This window comes from Pseudophryne corroboree, chromosome 4 (genome assembly GCF_028390025.1).
Source record: "Pseudophryne corroboree isolate aPseCor3 chromosome 4, aPseCor3.hap2, whole genome shotgun sequence".
In the NCBI taxonomy this organism is placed as follows: Eukaryota; Metazoa; Chordata; class Amphibia; order Anura; family Myobatrachidae; genus Pseudophryne; species Pseudophryne corroboree.
In genome coordinates, this window is record NC_086447.1 from 459690789 (window position 1) to 459708316 (window position 17528).

The following is a 17528-nucleotide window of genomic DNA, read 5'->3' on the forward strand; positions in this document are numbered from 1 at the left end:
TTGTGTCTACCCGGACCTGGCCAAACTGGCTTTGACGGTGTGGCTCTTGAAGAATCACTCCTGAGAGCAAAAGGATTCTCTGAGGCAGTCATTCAAACTATGTTGAAAGCCCGTAAACCAGCTTCGGCTCGGATTTATTACAGGGTCTGGAATTCTTACTTCACTTGGTGTGCTGCTAAGAATTATGATGCGTATACTTTCAAAACTTCAAGACTTTTGGCTTTTCTCCAGCAAGGCCTAGACATGGGCTTTTGTCTGGCCTCCCTCAAGGTTCATATATCTGCCTTGTCGGTGTGGTTTCAGAGGAAAATTGCATCTCTTCCTGACGTTCAAACTTTCACTCAGGGTGTTTTACGGATTCAGCCTCCATATGTCCCTCCTGTGGCTCCATGGTATCTATCTGTTGTATTGAATGCCCTGCAAGAGTCTCCATTTTAACCTCTTGTGTCTGTGGACTAGAGATGAGCGGGTTCGGTTTCTCTGAATCCGAACCCGCACGAACTTCATGTTTTTTTTCACGGGTCCGAGCGACTCGGATCTTCCCGCCTTGCTCGGTTAACCCGAGCGCGCCCGAACGTCATCATGACGCTGTCGGATTCTCGCGAGACTCGGATTCTATATAAGGAGCCGCGCGTCGCCGCCATTTTCACACGTGCATTGAGATTGATAGGGAGAGGACGTGGCTGGCGTCCTCTCCATTTAGATTAGGGTTGAGAGAGAGAGATTGACCTGAGGCTGTGATACTGTAGAAGAGAGTGCAGAGTTTAGTGACTGACGACCACAGTGACCACCAGACAGTGCAGTTGTTTGTTTTATTTAATATATCCGTTCTCTGCCTGAAAAAAACGATACACACAGTGACTCAGTCACATACCATATCTGTGTGCACTGCTCAGCCCAGTGTGCTGCATCAATGTATATATATATCTGACTGTGCTCAGCTCACACAGCTTATAATTGTGGGGGAGACTGGGGAGCACTGCAGTGCCAGTTATAGGTTATAGCAGGAGCCAGGAGTACATAATATTATATTAAAATTAAACAGTGCACACTTTTGCTGCAGGAGTGCCACTGCCAGTGTGACTAGTGACCAGTGACCTGACCACCAGTATATATAATATTAGTAGTATACTATCTCTTTATCAACCAGTCTATATTAGCAGCAGACACAGTACAGTGCGGTAGTTCACGGCTGTGGCTACCTCTGTGTCGGCACTCGGCAGCCCGTCCATAATTGTATATACCACCTAACCGTGGTTTTTTTTCTTTCTTTATAGTCATACTAGTTACGAGTATACTATCTCTTTATCAACCAGTCTATATTAGCAGCAGACACAGTACAGTGCGGTAGTTCACGGCTGTGGCTACCTCTGTGTCGGCACTCGGCAGCCCGTCCATAATTGTATATACCACCTAACCGTGGTTTTTTTTTCTTTCTTTATACATACATACTAGTTACGAGTATACTATCTCTTTATCAACCAGTCTATATTAGCAGCAGACACAGTACAGTGCGGTAGTTCACGGCTGTGGCTACCTCTGTGTCGGCACTCGGCAGCCCGTCCATAATTGTATATACCACCTAACCGTGGTTTTTTTTTCTTTCTTTATACATAATACTAGTTACGAGTATACTATCTCTTTATCAACCAGTCTATATATTAGCAGCAGACACAGTACAGTGCGGTAGTTCACGGCTGTGGCTACCTCTGTGTCGGCACTCGGCAGCCTGTCCATAATTGTATATACCACCTAACCGTGGTTTTTTTTTCTTTCTTTATACATACATACTAGTTACGAGTATACTATCTCTTTATCAACCAGTCTATATATTAGCAGCAGACACAGTACAGTGCGGTAGTTCACGGCTGTGGCTACCTCTGTGTCGGCACTCGGCAGCCAGTCCATAATTGTATATACCACCTAACCGTGGTTTTTTTTTCTTTCTTTATACATACATACTAGTTACGAGTATACTATCTCTTTATCAACCAGTCTATATTAGCAGCAGACACAGTACAGTGCGGTAGTTCACGGCTGTGGCTACCTCTGTGTCGGCACTCGGCAGCCCGTCCATAATTGTATATACCACCTAACCGTGGTTTTTTTTTCTTTCTTTATACATACATACTAGTTACGAGTATACTATCTCTTTATCAACCAGTCTATATATTAGCAGCAGACACAGTACAGTGCGGTAGTTCACGGCTGTGGCTACCTCTGTGTCGGCACTCGGCAGCCCGTCCATAATTGTATATACCACCTAACCGTGGTTTTTTTTTCTTTCTTTATAGTCATACTAGTTACGAGTATACTATCTCTTTATCAACCAGTCTATATTAGCAGCAGACACAGTACAGTGCGGTAGTTCACGGCTGTGGCTACCTCTGTGTCGGCACTCGGCAGCCCGTCCATAATTGTATATACCACCTAACCGTGGTTTTTTTTTCTTTCTTTATACATACATACTAGTTACAAGTATACTATCTCTTTATCAACCAGTCTATATTAGCAGCAGACACAGTACAGTACGGTAGTTCACGGCTGTGGCTACCTCTGTGTCGGCACTCGGCAGTCCGTCCATAATTGTATACCACCTACCCGTGGTTTTTTTTTCTTTCTTCTTTATACATACATACTACGACATCTCTTTATCAACCAGTCTATATTAGCAGCAGACACAGTACAGTACGGTAGTTCACGGCTGTGGCTACCTCTGTGTCGGCACTCGGCAGTCCGTCCATAATTGTATACCACCTAACCGTGGTTTTTTTTTTCTTTCTTCTTTATACGTACATACTACGACATCTCTTTATCAACCAGTCTATATTAGCAGCAGACACAGTACAGTACGGTAGTTCACGGCTGTGGCTACCTCTGTGTCGGCACTCGGCAGTCCGTCCATAATTGTATACCACCTAACCGTGGTTTTTTTTTCTTTCTTCTTTATACGTACATACTACGACATCTCTTTATCAACCAGTCTATATTAGCAGCAGACACAGTACAGTACGGTAGTTCACGGCTGTGGCTACCTCTGTGTCGGCACTCGGCAGTCCGTCCATAATTGTATACCACCTAACCGTGGTTTTTTTTTCTTTCTTCTTTATACGTACATACTACGACATCTCTTTATCAACCAGTCTATATTAGCAGCAGACACAGTACAGTACGGTAGTTCACGGCTGTGGCTACCTCTGTGTCGGCACTCGGCAGTCCGTCCATAATTGTATACTAGTATCCATCCATCTCCATTGTGTACCTGAGGTGCCTTTTAGTTGTGCCTATTAAAATATGGAGAACAAAAATGTTGAGGTTCCAAAATTAGGGAAAGATCAAGATCCACTTCCACCTCGTGCTGAAGCTGCTGCCACTAGTCATGGCCGAGACGATGAAATGCCAGCAACGTCGTCTGCCAAGGCCGATGCCCAATGTCATAGTACAGAGCATGTCAAATCCAAAACACCAAATATCAGTAAAAAAAGGACTCCAAAACCTAAAATAAAATTGTCGGAGGAGAAGCGTAAACTTGCCAATATGCCATTTACCACACGGAGTGGCAAGGAACGGCTGAGGCCCTGGCCTATGTTCATGGCTAGTGGTTCAGCTTCACATGAGGATGGAAGCACTCAGCCTCTCGCTAGAAAACTGAAAAGACTCAAGCTGGCAAAAGCACCGCAAAGAACTGTGCGTTCTTCGAAATCCCAAATCCACAAGGAGAGTCCAATTGTGTCGGTTGCGATGCCTGACCTTCCCAACACTGGACGTGAAGAGCATGCGCCTTCCACCATTTGCACGCCCCCTGCAAGTGCTGGAAGGAGCACCCGCAGTCCAGTTCCTGATAGTCAGATTGAAGATGTCAGTGTTGAAGTACACCAGGATGAGGAGGATATGGGTGTTGCTGGCGCTGGGGAGGAAATTGACCAGGAGGATTCTGATGGTGAGGTGGTTTGTTTAAGTCAGGCACCCGGGGAGACACCTGTTGTCCGTGGGAGGAATATGGCCGTTGACATGCCTGGTGAAAATACCAAAAAAATCTGCTCTTCGGTGTGGAACTATTTCAACAGAAATGCGGACAACAGGTGTCAAGCCGTGTGTTCCCTTTGTCAAGCTGTAATAAGTAGGGGTAAGGACGTTAACCACCTCGGAACATCCTCCCTTATACGTCACCTGCAGCGCATTCATAATAAGTCAGTGACAAGTTCAAAAACTTTGGGTGACAGCGGAAGCAGTCCACTGACCAGTAAATCCCTTCCTCTTGTAACCAAGCTCACGCAAACCACCCCACCAACTCCCTCAGTGTCAATTTCCTCCTTCCCCAGGAATGCCAATAGTCCTGCAGGCCATGTCACTGGCAATTCTGACGAGTCCTCTCCTGCCTGGGATTCCTCCGATGCATCCTTGCGTGTAACGCCTACTGCTGCTGGCGCTGCTGTTGTTGCTGCTGGGAGTCGATGGTCATCCCAGAGGGGAAGTCGTAAGCCCACTTGTACTACTTCCAGTAAGCAATTGACTGTTCAACAGTCCTTTGCGAGGAAGATGAAATATCACAGCAGTCATCCTGCTGCAAAGCGGATAACTGAGGTCTTGACAACTATGTTGGTGTTAGACGTGCGTCCGGTATCCGCCGTTAGTTCACAGGGAACTAGACAATTTATTGAGGCAGTGTGCCCCCGTTACCAAATACCATCTAGGTTCCACTTCTCTAGGCAGGCGATACCGAAAATGTACACGGACCTCAGAAAAAGACTCACCAGTGTCCTAAAAAATGCAGCTGGACCCAATGTCCACTTAACCACGGACATGTGGACAAGTGGAGCAGGGCAGGGTCAGGACTATATGACTGTGACAGCCCACTGGGTAGATGTATGGACTCCCGCCGCAAGAACAGCAGCGGCGGCACCAGTAGCAGCATCTCGCAAACGCCAACTCTTTCCTAGGCAGGCTACGCTTTGTATCACCGCTTTCCAGAATACGCACACAGCTGAAAACCTCCTACGGCAACTGAGGAAGATCATCGCGGAATGGCTTACCCCAATTGGACTCTCCTGTGGATTTGTGGCATCGGACAACGCCAGCAATATTGTGTGTGCATTAAATATGGGCAAATTCCAGCACGTCCCATGTTTTGCACATACCTTGAATTTGGTGGTGCAGAATTATTTTAAAAACGACAGGGGCGTGCAAGAGATGCTGTCGGTGGCCAGAAGAATTGCGGGACACTTTCGGCGTACAGGCACCACGTACAGAAGACTGGAGCACCACCAAAAACGCCTGAACCTGCCCTGCCATCATCTGAAGCAAGAAGTGGTAACGAGGTGGAATTCAACCCTCTATATGCTTCAGAGGTTGGAGGAGCAGCAAAAGGCCATTCAAGCCTATACAATTGAGCACGATATAGGAGGTGGAATGCACCTGTCTCAAGCGCAGTGGAGAATGATTTCAACGTTGTGCAAGGTTCTGATGCCCTTTGAACTTGCCACACGTGAAGTCAGTTCAGACACTGCCAGCCTGAGTCAGGTCATTCCCCTCATCAGGCTTTTGCAGAAGAAGCTGGAGACATTGAAGGAGGAGCTAACACGGAGCGATTCCGCTAGGCATGTGGGACTTGTGGATGGAGCCCTTAATTCGCTTAACAAGGATTCACGGGTGGTCAATCTGTTGAAATCAGAGCACTACATTTTGGCCACCGTGCTCGATCCTAGATTTAAAGCCTACCTTGGATCTCTCTCTTTCCGGCAGACACAAGTCTGCTGGGGTTGAAAGACCTGCTGGTGAGAAAATTGTCAAGTCAAGCGGAACGCGACCTGTCAACATCTCCTCCTTCACATTCTCCCGCAACTGGGGGTGCGAGGAAAAGGCTCAGAATTCCGAGCCCACCCGCTGGCGGTGATGCAGGGCAGTCTGGAGCGACTGCTGATGCTGACATCTGGTCCGGACTGAAGGACCTGACAACGTTTACGGATACGGACATGTCGTCTACTGGCACTGCATATGATTCTCTCCCCATTGAAAGAATGGTGGAGGATTATATGAGTGACCGCATCCAAGTAGGCACGTCACACAGTCCGTACTTATACTGGCAGGAAAAAGAGGCAATTTGGAGGCCCTTGCACAAACTGGCTTTATTCTACCTAAGTTGCCCTCCCACAAGTGTGTACTCCGAAAGAGTGTTTAGTGCCGCCGCTCACCTTGTCAGCAATCGGCGTACGAGGTTACATCCAGAAAATGTGGAGAAGATGATGTTCATTAAAATGAATTATAATCAATTCCTCCGCGGAGACATTGACCAGCAGCAATTGCCTCCACAAAGTACACAGGGAGCTGAGATGGTGGATTCCAGTGGGGACGAATTGATAATCTGTGAGGAGGGGGATGTACACGGTGATATATCGGAGGATGATGATGAGGTGGACATCTTGCCTCTGTAGAGCCAGTTTGTGCAAGGAGAGATTAATTGCTTCTTTTTTGGTGGGGGTCCAAACTATCCCGTCATTTCAGTCACAGTCGTGTGGCAGACCCTGTCACTGAAATGATGGGTTGGTTAAAGTGTGCATGTCCTGTTTATACAACATAAGGGTGGGTGGGAGGGCCCAAGGACAATTCCATCTTGCACCTCTTTTTTCTTTTCTTTTTCTTTGCGTCATGTGCTGTTTGGGGAGGGTTTTTTGGAAGGGACATCCTGCGTGACACTGCAGTGCCACTCCTAAATGGGCCCGGTGTTTGTGTCGGCCACTAGGGTCGCTAATCTTACTCACACAGCTACCTCATTGCGCCTCTTTTTTTCTTTGCGTCATGTGCTGATTGGGGAGGGTTTTTTGGAAGGGACATCCTGCGTGACACTGCAGTGCCACTCCTAAATGGGCCCGGTGTTTGTGTCGGCCACTAGGGTCGCTAATCTTACTCACACAGCTACCTCATTGCGCCTCTTTTTTTTTCTTTGCGTCATGTGCTGATTGGGGAGGGTTTTTTGGAAGGGACATCCTGCGTGACACTGCAGTGCCACTCCTAAATGGGCCCGGTGTTTGTGTCGGCCACTAGGGTCGCTTATCTTACTCACACAGTCAGCTACCTCATTGCGCCTCTTTTTTTCTTTGCGTCATGTGCTGTTTGGGGAGGGTTTTTTGGAAGGGACATCCTGCGTGACACTGCAGTGCCACTCCTAAATGGGCCCGGTGTTTGTGTCGGCCACTAGGGTCGCTTATCTTACTCACACAGTCAGCTACCTCATTGCGCCTCTTTTTTTCTTTGCGTCATGTGCTGTTTGGGGAGGGTTTTTTGGAAGGGACATCCTGCATGACACTGCAGTGCCACTCCTAAATGGGCCCGGTGTTTGTGTCGGCCACTAGGGTCGCTTATCTTACTCACACAGTCAGCTACCTCATTGCGCCTCTTTTTTTCTTTGCGTCATGTGCTGTTTGGGGAGGGTTTTTTGGAAGGGACATCCTGCGTGACACTGCAGTGCCACTCCTAGATGGGCCAGGTGTTTGTGTCGGCCACTAGGGTCGCTTAGCTTAGTCATCCAGCGACCTCGGTGCAAATTTTAGGACTAAAAATAATATTGTGAGGTGTGAGGTATTCAGAATAGACTGAAAATGAGTGGAAATTATGGTTTTTGAGGTTAATAATAATATGGGATCAAAATGACCCCCACATTCTATGATTTAAGCTGTTTTTTAGGGTTTTTTGAAAAAAACACCCGAATCCAAAACACACCCGAATCCGACAAAAAAAATTCGGTGAGGTTTTGCCAAAACGCGGTCGAACCCAAAACACGGCCGCGGAACCGAACCCAAAACCAAAACACAAAACCCGAAAAATTTCAGGCGCTCATCTCTACTGTGGACCTTAAATGCCTTACGCTTAAGGTCGTTTTTCTGTTGGCTATTGCCTTTGCTAGAAGGGTGTTGGACTTTGGCGCTTTATCCTGTCATCCACCTTTTCTGATTTTTCACCGTGACTGGGCTGTTCTTCGAACTCGCCCTGGTTATTTGCCGAAGGTGTTGTCATCTTTTCACCTTAACCAGGAGATTGTGGTTCCAGCCTTCACCTCTTCTAGTCTGTCCTCCAAAGGCAAATCTTTGGATGTGGTACAGTCTCTCCGTGTCTATGTGGAGAGGTCTGCCTCCATCAGGAGGTCTGATTCTCTTTTTGTACTTTTTGGTTTTCACAAACATGGCTGGCCTGCGAATAACCAGACCTTGGCCAGATGGATTAGTGGTGATTGCACAAGCCTGTGCGCAGACTGGGCTCCTCGCTCCTGCTGCTATTAAATCCCATTCTACTCGGTCTGTAGGACCTTCTGGGGCGGCCCGACGTGGTGCGTCCGCAGAACAATTGTACAAGGCGGCTACGTGGTCCTCAGTGAACACGTTCATCAGGTTCTATGCCTTTGATACTTCCGCATCCCAGGATGCTTCCTTTGGACGCTGGGTTCTTGTGCCCGCTACAGTGCGTCCCCTCCCATGAGGAACTGCTTTAGGACATCCTCGATGTTATTTCCTGTGGAATCTCGGTGTACCCCGCAGCAGAAAAGGAGATTTATGGTAGACATACCATGGTTAAATCTCTTTCTGCGAGGTACACTGGATTCCACAGGGCGCCCACCCAGACGCACTTAGCTTCTTTGGGTTTGTATGGTATTAGCCGCTGGTACCTTCTCCTGTCGTGAGAATGTGGTTGACCTCTACCGTCTCTATTTTACCTGCTACTGCATTTGACTGGTTAACGAAATTGAGCTCCAGTGCCTGGAGGCAGGGCTATAGAGGATGCGGTGCAGTGCATCCTGGGAACAGTCAAAGCTTTAGCCTGTTGGTGCCTCGGATCAAGATCCAACTCTACACCACGATGTTATTCCCTGTGGAATCCAGTGTACCTCGCAGAAAGCGGTTTAACCATGGTAAGTCTACCATAAATCTCCTTTTATTAGCTTGGGTTTATTCAATTTGTTTTTCAGACCTCTTACAAAAAGTTACCAAGAGGTGGTGCGTTCGGTTTTCATGTCCTCAACTTCGTCTTCATCAGGGGCCACCAGAAGACAAACTATGAAAGACTTCCAAGAGGAACTCTCCACTCTTTATAACAATATTCGTTTGTTTGAAAAGGGAATCAAACTTTTCACAGGTCTGTGTATATTAACATTGCTGTTTTTATAGGGAAATTGGGGACTAGAAATTAAAAAAAATAATATTGATAAAGGTCCAGAACTGGAAAATTACAAACCTTAACGACCAGAACCCATGATTTATGGCTTATTATAAACATCCATAAAATGTGAACCGACAAAACCCTTTTTTTTTTTTTTTTTTTTACAATTTCATCAATAATCAAGGTGAATTCATTAATTCACCTTGTGTTAGACAAAAGGGCAAAATCAACAAGTATGAAGAAGCTGCAAAAATAGTAATTATACAAATTACAGCACAGTGGACTTCCCTATTCTAATCCTTTTCAGGCCATTGATATCCATTTACTGTTCTTAGAGGAGTTGCTCTATTCAATGAAACGAAGTACAGGGCATGAAAACAGCATTGAATGTAAAAATGTTTATGTTCTTATAGTGCATTCAGCAGGACTTCAGTCAAATCCAAGAGAGATGTACCGACATTCCAATTCAAAGGAGTTCTCCTTAATGCTTGAAAAGCACATCAAAATATATGTGAACCTTTGTATAACAGACTTTGGTTGAATGGAGCCAAGCAAGTGCTCTCCTCACCCAGTGGATGACCTTTGTTACAGTCACATGTCTGCAAAGTGCTTATATAAAATACCAAGAAGTTCACAATATAATACAAAACCATATTGTACTCTTAGTCTATTTCGCCCCTATAGAATATATAATTTGAAGAGGTATTTAATTTATGTACTTCAAACATATGCTTGTTAATTTTCAATTTGCTTATTTATTTTATAAAAATTCTAGCGTAGGATAATATAGTCTCATGAGTCTTGACGAACAAACATCAGCCAATGTACTACTAACTAGAGGAAAAGTTGTCGTGAGAAATAGACATATTGGAAACATTCTTACAAACAATATCATTCACTTTTAATCGGTTGCCTCTAAACGGTTAATCAGTAATCTGCAAATACATTGATCTAAAGAAAAATTAAAATTAACAGACTTAAAAATACAGTATTAGGCTTGTGTAGGTACCGCCTGTGAATGGCAGCTATTTATTGATAGTATTTCTCTAGCATCCATAAGGGATATTGGGGGAAAACTAGTACAATGGGGTATTGACGGGGCCCAAAGGAGTCAGTGCACTTTAAATTTTCTTCACTGGGTGTGCTGGCTCCTCCACTCTATACCCCCTCCCACAGGCAGTTTAGGAAAAAGTGCCCTCAGGAGAGGATGCACACTCTGCAGCTCCAGAGAGTTTTCTTCAATTTAATTTCAATCTTTTATTTTTTTTGGTATGCTGTCTGGGCAACAGCATACCTGCGCCGTGGGAGTTATGGGGGGTGGGAGGGGCGGTCACCGGTCTTGCGAGGTGCAGAGCCGCTTCCCCGCTGCAGGACAACCGTCCTGAGGGGCTGTTTGTTCAGCGGGGCACTGCACCTTGGCTGCCGCAGCACGCCGCACACCCTTAACGCTGCCTGAAGGTGACCGTTGGTGAGTATACACCGGGGGTCTCGGTTCAAAGTGCAGCTGATCACGAGCGCGATGTACAGGGACCCTCCCTGGGTGGTCCTGCTAGGATCCCCCGTGACTACATTGGCTCTCACATGCTTAACCAAGCACTTGTGTGAGGTTTTAAGCTTAGGGGAGACTTTGCCAGTATAAATATTGTGTATAGCTCCGGCACGATTGGAAGGGACGGAGCTTCCTCAGAGCGGGACCAGCAGTGTTTGGCGCCTTCCTCTGTTTACAGAAGCCATCAGCAGCACACACTCAGCGCTCCCTGCCTCACAGACACGCTGGAAACTGGTACAGGGTGTAGCTAAAGGGGGAGAGTCGCTGTACACTATCCTGAGCCTATTCAGGACTGCATTTATTAGTGTTATTGTGATACAGAGCTGACAGTCTCACTGGGGCTGTGCAGCTCCGGGTGTGCTGGTATTTCTCCCTCTCTATGTATCTCCTCTCACATACAGTAGGAAAAGCAGGCTTGCATTATAACTGTCTGAGTGTAAGTGTATGTATTTGTTCTTGCTGTGAATATGGGTAAGCACAATCTGTCACACCAGATTCTCTCCATTGTATAATGACTCTGTTTCCTGTGAGCAATGTAGTCAATTTTCACAAATTAGTGAAGAGGTTGGGGGAGAGGGTCCAGAGCCCCACTGGTTAGGGTCTCTTACAACTATGATGTCAAATATGTCATCCCAGCTCACTGCTAATGTGCAGAAAACTCAGCTACTGCAACAAACTGTTGCAGATTTAGCTTCTAGGGCTGATGCACAACCCCCCCTCTCTCATGCAGGTCCCCAGAAGCTTGGTTTACCTGCTCTGCTTTCTGATACAGATGATGATGTCCAGGATGATGGGGACGACCCGGATCCTGTTAGTGGGGATCCCGATTCTACTCAGGGTATTGAACCCCTCATTTTGGCTATAAGGGATGTGTTGCAGCTCCCTCTAGAGGATGCTACTTCACAGCAGTCGTTTTTCTTTATACAAAACAAGCCCAATGTCCCTTTCCCTGAATCTCCAGAGTTAGAGGACTTATATAAACAGGCCTGGAAGAATCCAGACAAAAAATTTCAAGTGTCCAAAAAGTTTTTGCGCACTTTCCCATTTGCTCTTCAAGGTAGAAAATTTTGGGAGGAACCCCCTGGGGTGGATGTCTCTGTCTCTCACCTGTATAAAAAGGCTGTGTTACCTGCCCCATGCTACTTTATCATGAAGGAGCTGGGGGCTAGAAAGAGAGAAACTACCGTAAAATCTATATACAATGTAGCCGGCCTTTCCCAAAGACCGGTCATTGCGGGTTGCTGGATTGTTCGACAGTACTCCACCCCCCCACTCCCCTCCCCCCCATCGATTTTTCAAATCAAGTTTACCTCTTTGGAGGATATGCAAGTTACGTTACAACAGACTATCCAAAAATTGGTCCAGTCCCACTTCACTGTTCCAGTACCTCTACCGCAACGCATTTTACTCAAACCTGATTGTGGTGCCGAAGCCAGACGGTTCGGTCAGACCCATTCTGAATCTGAAAGCCTTAAATCCTTATTTAAAGGTGCGCAGTAATTGCGGGCCTGGAGGACCAGGAATTTATGGTTTCCTTGGATATCAAAGACGCCTGTCTCCACATTCCGATTTGGTCTCATCAGGCGTACCTGCGGTTTGCCCTGCTGGACGATCACTTCCAGTTCCAGGCACTACCCTTCAGCCTGTCAACAGCACCGAGGGTATTCACGAAAGTGATGGGGGAGATGATGCTTCAACTCCAGATCCAAGGGATAAATGTGGTGCCTAATCTAGATGATCTCCTGATAAAAGCAAGATTCAGGGAACTTTTGTTGTTCCATATCGACCGCACCATCCATCTTCTGTCCGAGCATGGGTGGATACTCGACTTACAGAAGTCCTACCTGGAGCCATCTCAGAGGCTCCTGTTCCTGGGGATGTTGCTGGATACTGTGGCACAGGTGGTGTTTCTACCAGAGGACAATGTGAGAACACTTCAGGAGATGGTCTGCATGGTGCTCCGACCTGCTGAAGTTTCCATCCATCTTTGCATCAGAATGTTGGGGAAGATGGTCACATCATACGAGGTGATCCAATATGGGAGGTTCCATGCCAGAACATTTCAATTGGATCTTCTGAGCGAGTGGTCCGGATCACATCTCCAGATGCACCGGATAATTCGGCTGTCACCTCAGGCCAGGATTTCCCTCCTGTGATGGCTTCATCTCTTGGAGGGCAGGAGTTTCAGAATTCAGAATTGGACCCTCCTTAATACGGATGCGAGTCTGCGAGGATGGGGAGCTGTCACCCAAGGGGCGCAGTTCCAGGGCAGGTGGTCTTCCCATGAAAGCCTCCTTCCAATCAACATTCTGGAACTTCGGGCCATCTACAATGCTGCTCTACTTCAAGCGTTTCCTCTGCTCAAGGATTAAGCGATCCAGGTACAGTCGGACAACGCCACGGCGGGACATAAAGCAGTGTCTGCATGCAAGAAGTGACAAAGATACTCCTCTGGGTAGAAAGGAACGCAATAGCCATGTCGGCAATCTTCATTCCGGGTGTGGACAACTAGGAGGCGGACTTCCTGAGTCGTCACGATCTCCACCTGGGGGAGTGGAGCCTCCACCATCTGGTGTTCCAGCAGATCATCGACCGGTGGGGTTGCCCGCAAATAGATATGATGGCTTCTCGTCTCAACAAGAAACTTCCCTGGTATTGCTCGCGGACCAGGGACCCTCAGGCGAGGGCAGTGGATGCACTGGCGTCGCCTTGGCCGTACCGGCTGGTCTACCTGTTTCCTCTGATCCCATTGCTCCCAACAGTGCTAAAGCGAATCAGGAATCAAGGTGTCCAGGCAATTCTGATTGCCCCTCGGAGGGCGCGGTACGCGGATCTTCTGGACATGTCTGTCGAAGACCCTTGGCCCCTACAACTAAGAAGCGATCTTCAACAAGGACCATTCGTCTACCTGGACTTACGGCGACTTAGTTTGACGGCATGGAGGTTGAGCGGAACATCCTAGCTCACAAGGGCCTTTCCAAAAGGGTTATTGCAACCATGGTCCAGGCCTGGAAACCAGTGACGTCAAAACACTATCATCATATCTGGAGGAGATATGTCTCTTGGTGTGAGGAACGCACATTTCCGCCTGCAGGCTGGTGTGGATAAGGGCTTACGTCTGGGTTCCATTAAGGTCCAGATTTCAGCTCTCTCCATTTTCTTTCAGAAGAAATTGGCAGTGTTGCCAGAAGTTCAGACCTTCTTGCAAGGGGTACTCCACATACAACCTCCCTTTGTGCCGCCTACGGCACCCTGGGATTTGGATGTAGTGTTGAATTTTCTACAGTCCTCCTGGTTTGAACCTCTGATGACGGTAGAGGACAAGTACCGCACGTGGAAGAAAGTGATGTTACTGGCCCTGGCTTCTGCTCAACGTGTTTCAGAATTGGGGGCCCTTATCGTGTAAAAGTCCCTACTTGGTCTTATACGAGGACAGAACAGAGCTCCGGACTAGACAGCAGTTCCTGCTGAAGGTTGTCTCCTTGTTTCATCTGAATCAACCTATTGTGATTCCGTCCAGTTCAGACGCTTCTGCTACTCCGGAGGCATTGGATGCTGTGCGGGCCTTGAAGATATATGTTAAGCGTACAGCTCGGCTCAGAAACAGCCCATTGCTCATTGGATTCGGCTTACTATCCAACAGGCCTATGTGTCAGCAGCCTTACCTGTTCCTAAGTCTCTAAAGGCCCACTCTACTAGATCAGTGGGCTCTTCATTGGCGGCTGCCCGTGGAGTCTCGGCCTTGCAACTATGCCGAGCTGCTACCTGGTCGGGGAAGAACACTTTTGTGAAGTTCTACAAATTTGATACCCTGGCCAAAGAGGATACCCAGTTTGGGCAGGCGGTGCTGCAGCAGTCTACACACGTTCTGGAAGCTTTGGGACTTCCCCATCGTACTAGTTTTCCCCATTATCCCTTATGGATGCTAGCGAAAATGGGATTTTAAATCCTTTTCTAGTAGTCCATAAGGGATATTGGGGGTCATTCCGGGTTGGTTGTTCGCTCGCTAGCAGTTTTTAGCAGCCGTGCAAACGCTATGCCGCCTCCCACTGGAAGTGTATTTTAGCTTAGCAGAAGTGCGAACGAAAGGATCGCAGAGCGGCGGCAAACTTTTTTTTGTGCAGTTTGCAGGTAGCTCAATACCTACTCAGCGCTTGCGATCACTTCAGACTGTTAAGTTCCTGTTTTGACGTCCCAAACACGCCCTGCGTTCAGCCAGCCACGCCTGCGTTTTCTGCTGCGGGGTGTACACTGGGCTCCACAAGGATGGACAATGGGGGTGTAGAGTAGGATTTTGATCCGAGGCATCAACAGGCTCAAAGCTTTGACTGTTCCTAGAATGCACAGCGCCGCCTCCTCTATAACCCCGCCTCCCTGCACAGGAGCTCAGTTTTGTAGTTGGTGCTGCAGTAAGCAGGCACTTAACAGAGGGGCTGCTCCAGGCAGCCCTAAGAAGAGCTTTTTTATGAAGAAAAAGTGAAGACTTCAAGGCCAGCAGCGGTGGTAAATGTCAGAAGACATTCACTGCTCCAGCTCTCCCCAGCGGCGCTGTACACTCACGAGCCCTGGTTGCCGGGTAACTACAGCAGGAGGCTCCGGTATTCTTCACGTCAGGCACACACGACGGGGGCTCTCCGGGATCGCGTGGCCGCGCTTCGGGAGGTGGTGAGTGGGTCCCGCTTGCGGGACCCGATCTTTATCGCGATCTGGCGCGGTCAGTGGGAGGCGGGCCGCGCGCGCTGGCGGTGGACACTGTGGCAGTACAGGCGATCCCACTAGATCACCTGGGCGCAGGTCAGGTTTTCTCTCTAAACAAGTTTGCTAAGAGCCCGCTGTACCCGGTGGTTTTGCCAGCAGGGGGATAAGGCTTAGACCTGAAGCCCCTCCCCCAGCCCCAGGGCGCCATTTCCCGCAAATGTTCCCGCCCTGGAGCTGCATATCTGTCTCTCCCTCACTCCCTGTCAGTGTCTGGGCACCATTATCCCTCAGCTTCACTGTTCCTGGGACTGCTTGGGCAAATCCTCCTGTGTAAAGCCGCCTGGTTGTCAGTGCTGTTACTTTACATGACACTTAAGTATTCTGCCTGCCTTTTCAGTCAGTGCTAGTTAAGAAAGAGTCAGGGTCAGGGTTTTCTAGTACAATTACCCTGTGATATACATCCAGTTCTTACTGTGTAGTGTTATATCTATTGCCTATATAGCTATATATATATATATATATATATATATATATATATATATATATATATATATATATATGCTAGTCCAGTGCAGTATTATTGTTAGTAATAACCTTTGCATTGTACAAACTGTGACTATCTGTGTGTGCATTTGATAGCTGAGTGGTGTCCATTTCGTGTCATTCACTCAACCTGCTATCCCTATATTCTATAACCTGAGGGGGCTTGGTGCGTCAGGTTTTATATTGATATAGGTTTTTCACAAAGATATACTCTAATACGTATTTTTCTCTGTGATTTAGTCACCATATCTCTCCTGTATCCCTGCTTGTGCTGACTACACTGCGCAGGGGTTTGGGTAGGAGGTATTGTGCTGCTACCAATTTTACTGTGTTACCTGATACTGCAAGTTATATCATGTCTGCTTCTGAGGGTAACGGTTCTGGGGCTGAACACACTGCCGGTGTTGCTGACGCCACAGATCCCTATGAGGAGAATATAGCAGCTGTGGGCTCTGGTTCTGGGGGCTCCTTGTCCCCCAGTTGGACTGTAGCAACGGAGGCACATAATGACCCACCGTGGGACGCTTTTTCCACGCTTCTGCATACGCTAGTTAATAAACTAACACCCCCTATGGGACCCCCGATGCAGGTACAACCGTATGTGGTCCCTGCAGCTAACCCGCCGTGGGCTGACGATTTATCTGCTCAATTGAAGAAGTTGAACCAGTCCCTGACTACTAAAAAGTCTGACCATCGCTCGCCTAAGTCCAAGGGGTCCTCTAAGCGAGCGCTTGTCTCCTCACAATCCACTGCTGTCACTGACACCTCGTCTGATGAAGACGGCACTTACACTGACCCCACAGTTTCTGACTCAGATACGGCTGATGGGGAGGGTGGTTCACATGTGGATGTTCCTGATCTTTTGGAGGCTATTAAGTTAATTCTACAGATTACGGATGATCCCGAGCCATCCTTCCCTCCTAACAAACATGATAGGTTCAAGCGTCAGAAGGTGGTTAAACAAGTGTTACCTCACTCTGATCACCTAGTGGATATACTTCAGGAACCCTGGGAAAACCCGGGTACGAAGTTTGTGCCTCAAAAGAAGATGCTGGCTCGCTATCCCCTCGCGCCAGAGCTGTCTAAGAATTGAGAAACGCCTCCTCCAGTGGACTCACATATGGCTAGGACAGTGGTTTCCTCAGCTCTGCCTGTCACTACCGTCACGTCTCTAAAAGAGCCTACGGATAAGTGTGTGGAGGGTTGTCTTAAAGCGATTTACACCCTTACGGGTGCTGCACAAAGGCCCACTATTGCAGCTACATGGGCTGCAGAGGCTATTGAAGCATGGGCCTTGGAGTTAGAAGCTGAAATCTCCTCTGACCATGCTAGACAATGGTTGTCGTATATTGTCACAGCTTCTCGCTATATTAAAGAGGCAGCTTCTGATACCGGTATCCTAGCAGCCAAGGCCTCTACCACGTCAGTCCTGGCTCGCCGGATATTGTGGCTGAGATCCTGGTCCTTCAAGGGAGATATTCTGTTTGGGGAGGACTTAAATAAGACTTGGCTACTGCCAAAACTGCCTGTCTGCCAAGTACCACTCCTTCTGTGTCGAAGGCTAAAGGTACTTCCTTTCGGCCCTTTCGTC

The 17528-nt window shown here is 47.7% G+C and overlaps 1 protein-coding gene across 1 annotated transcript in view; it reads left to right on the top strand.

Moving 5' to 3' along the window:
* The window catches only part of UFL1 (UFM1 specific ligase 1), a 199640-nt gene that overhangs the window by 134957 nt on the left and 47155 nt on the right, over positions 1 to 17528 (top strand). Inside the window, exon 14 of the mRNA XM_063917010.1 lies at positions 8957 to 9123. Coding sequence (XP_063773080.1) covers positions 8957 to 9123 — 167 coding nt within the window. The remainder of the gene's footprint in view (positions 1 to 8956; positions 9124 to 17528) is intronic.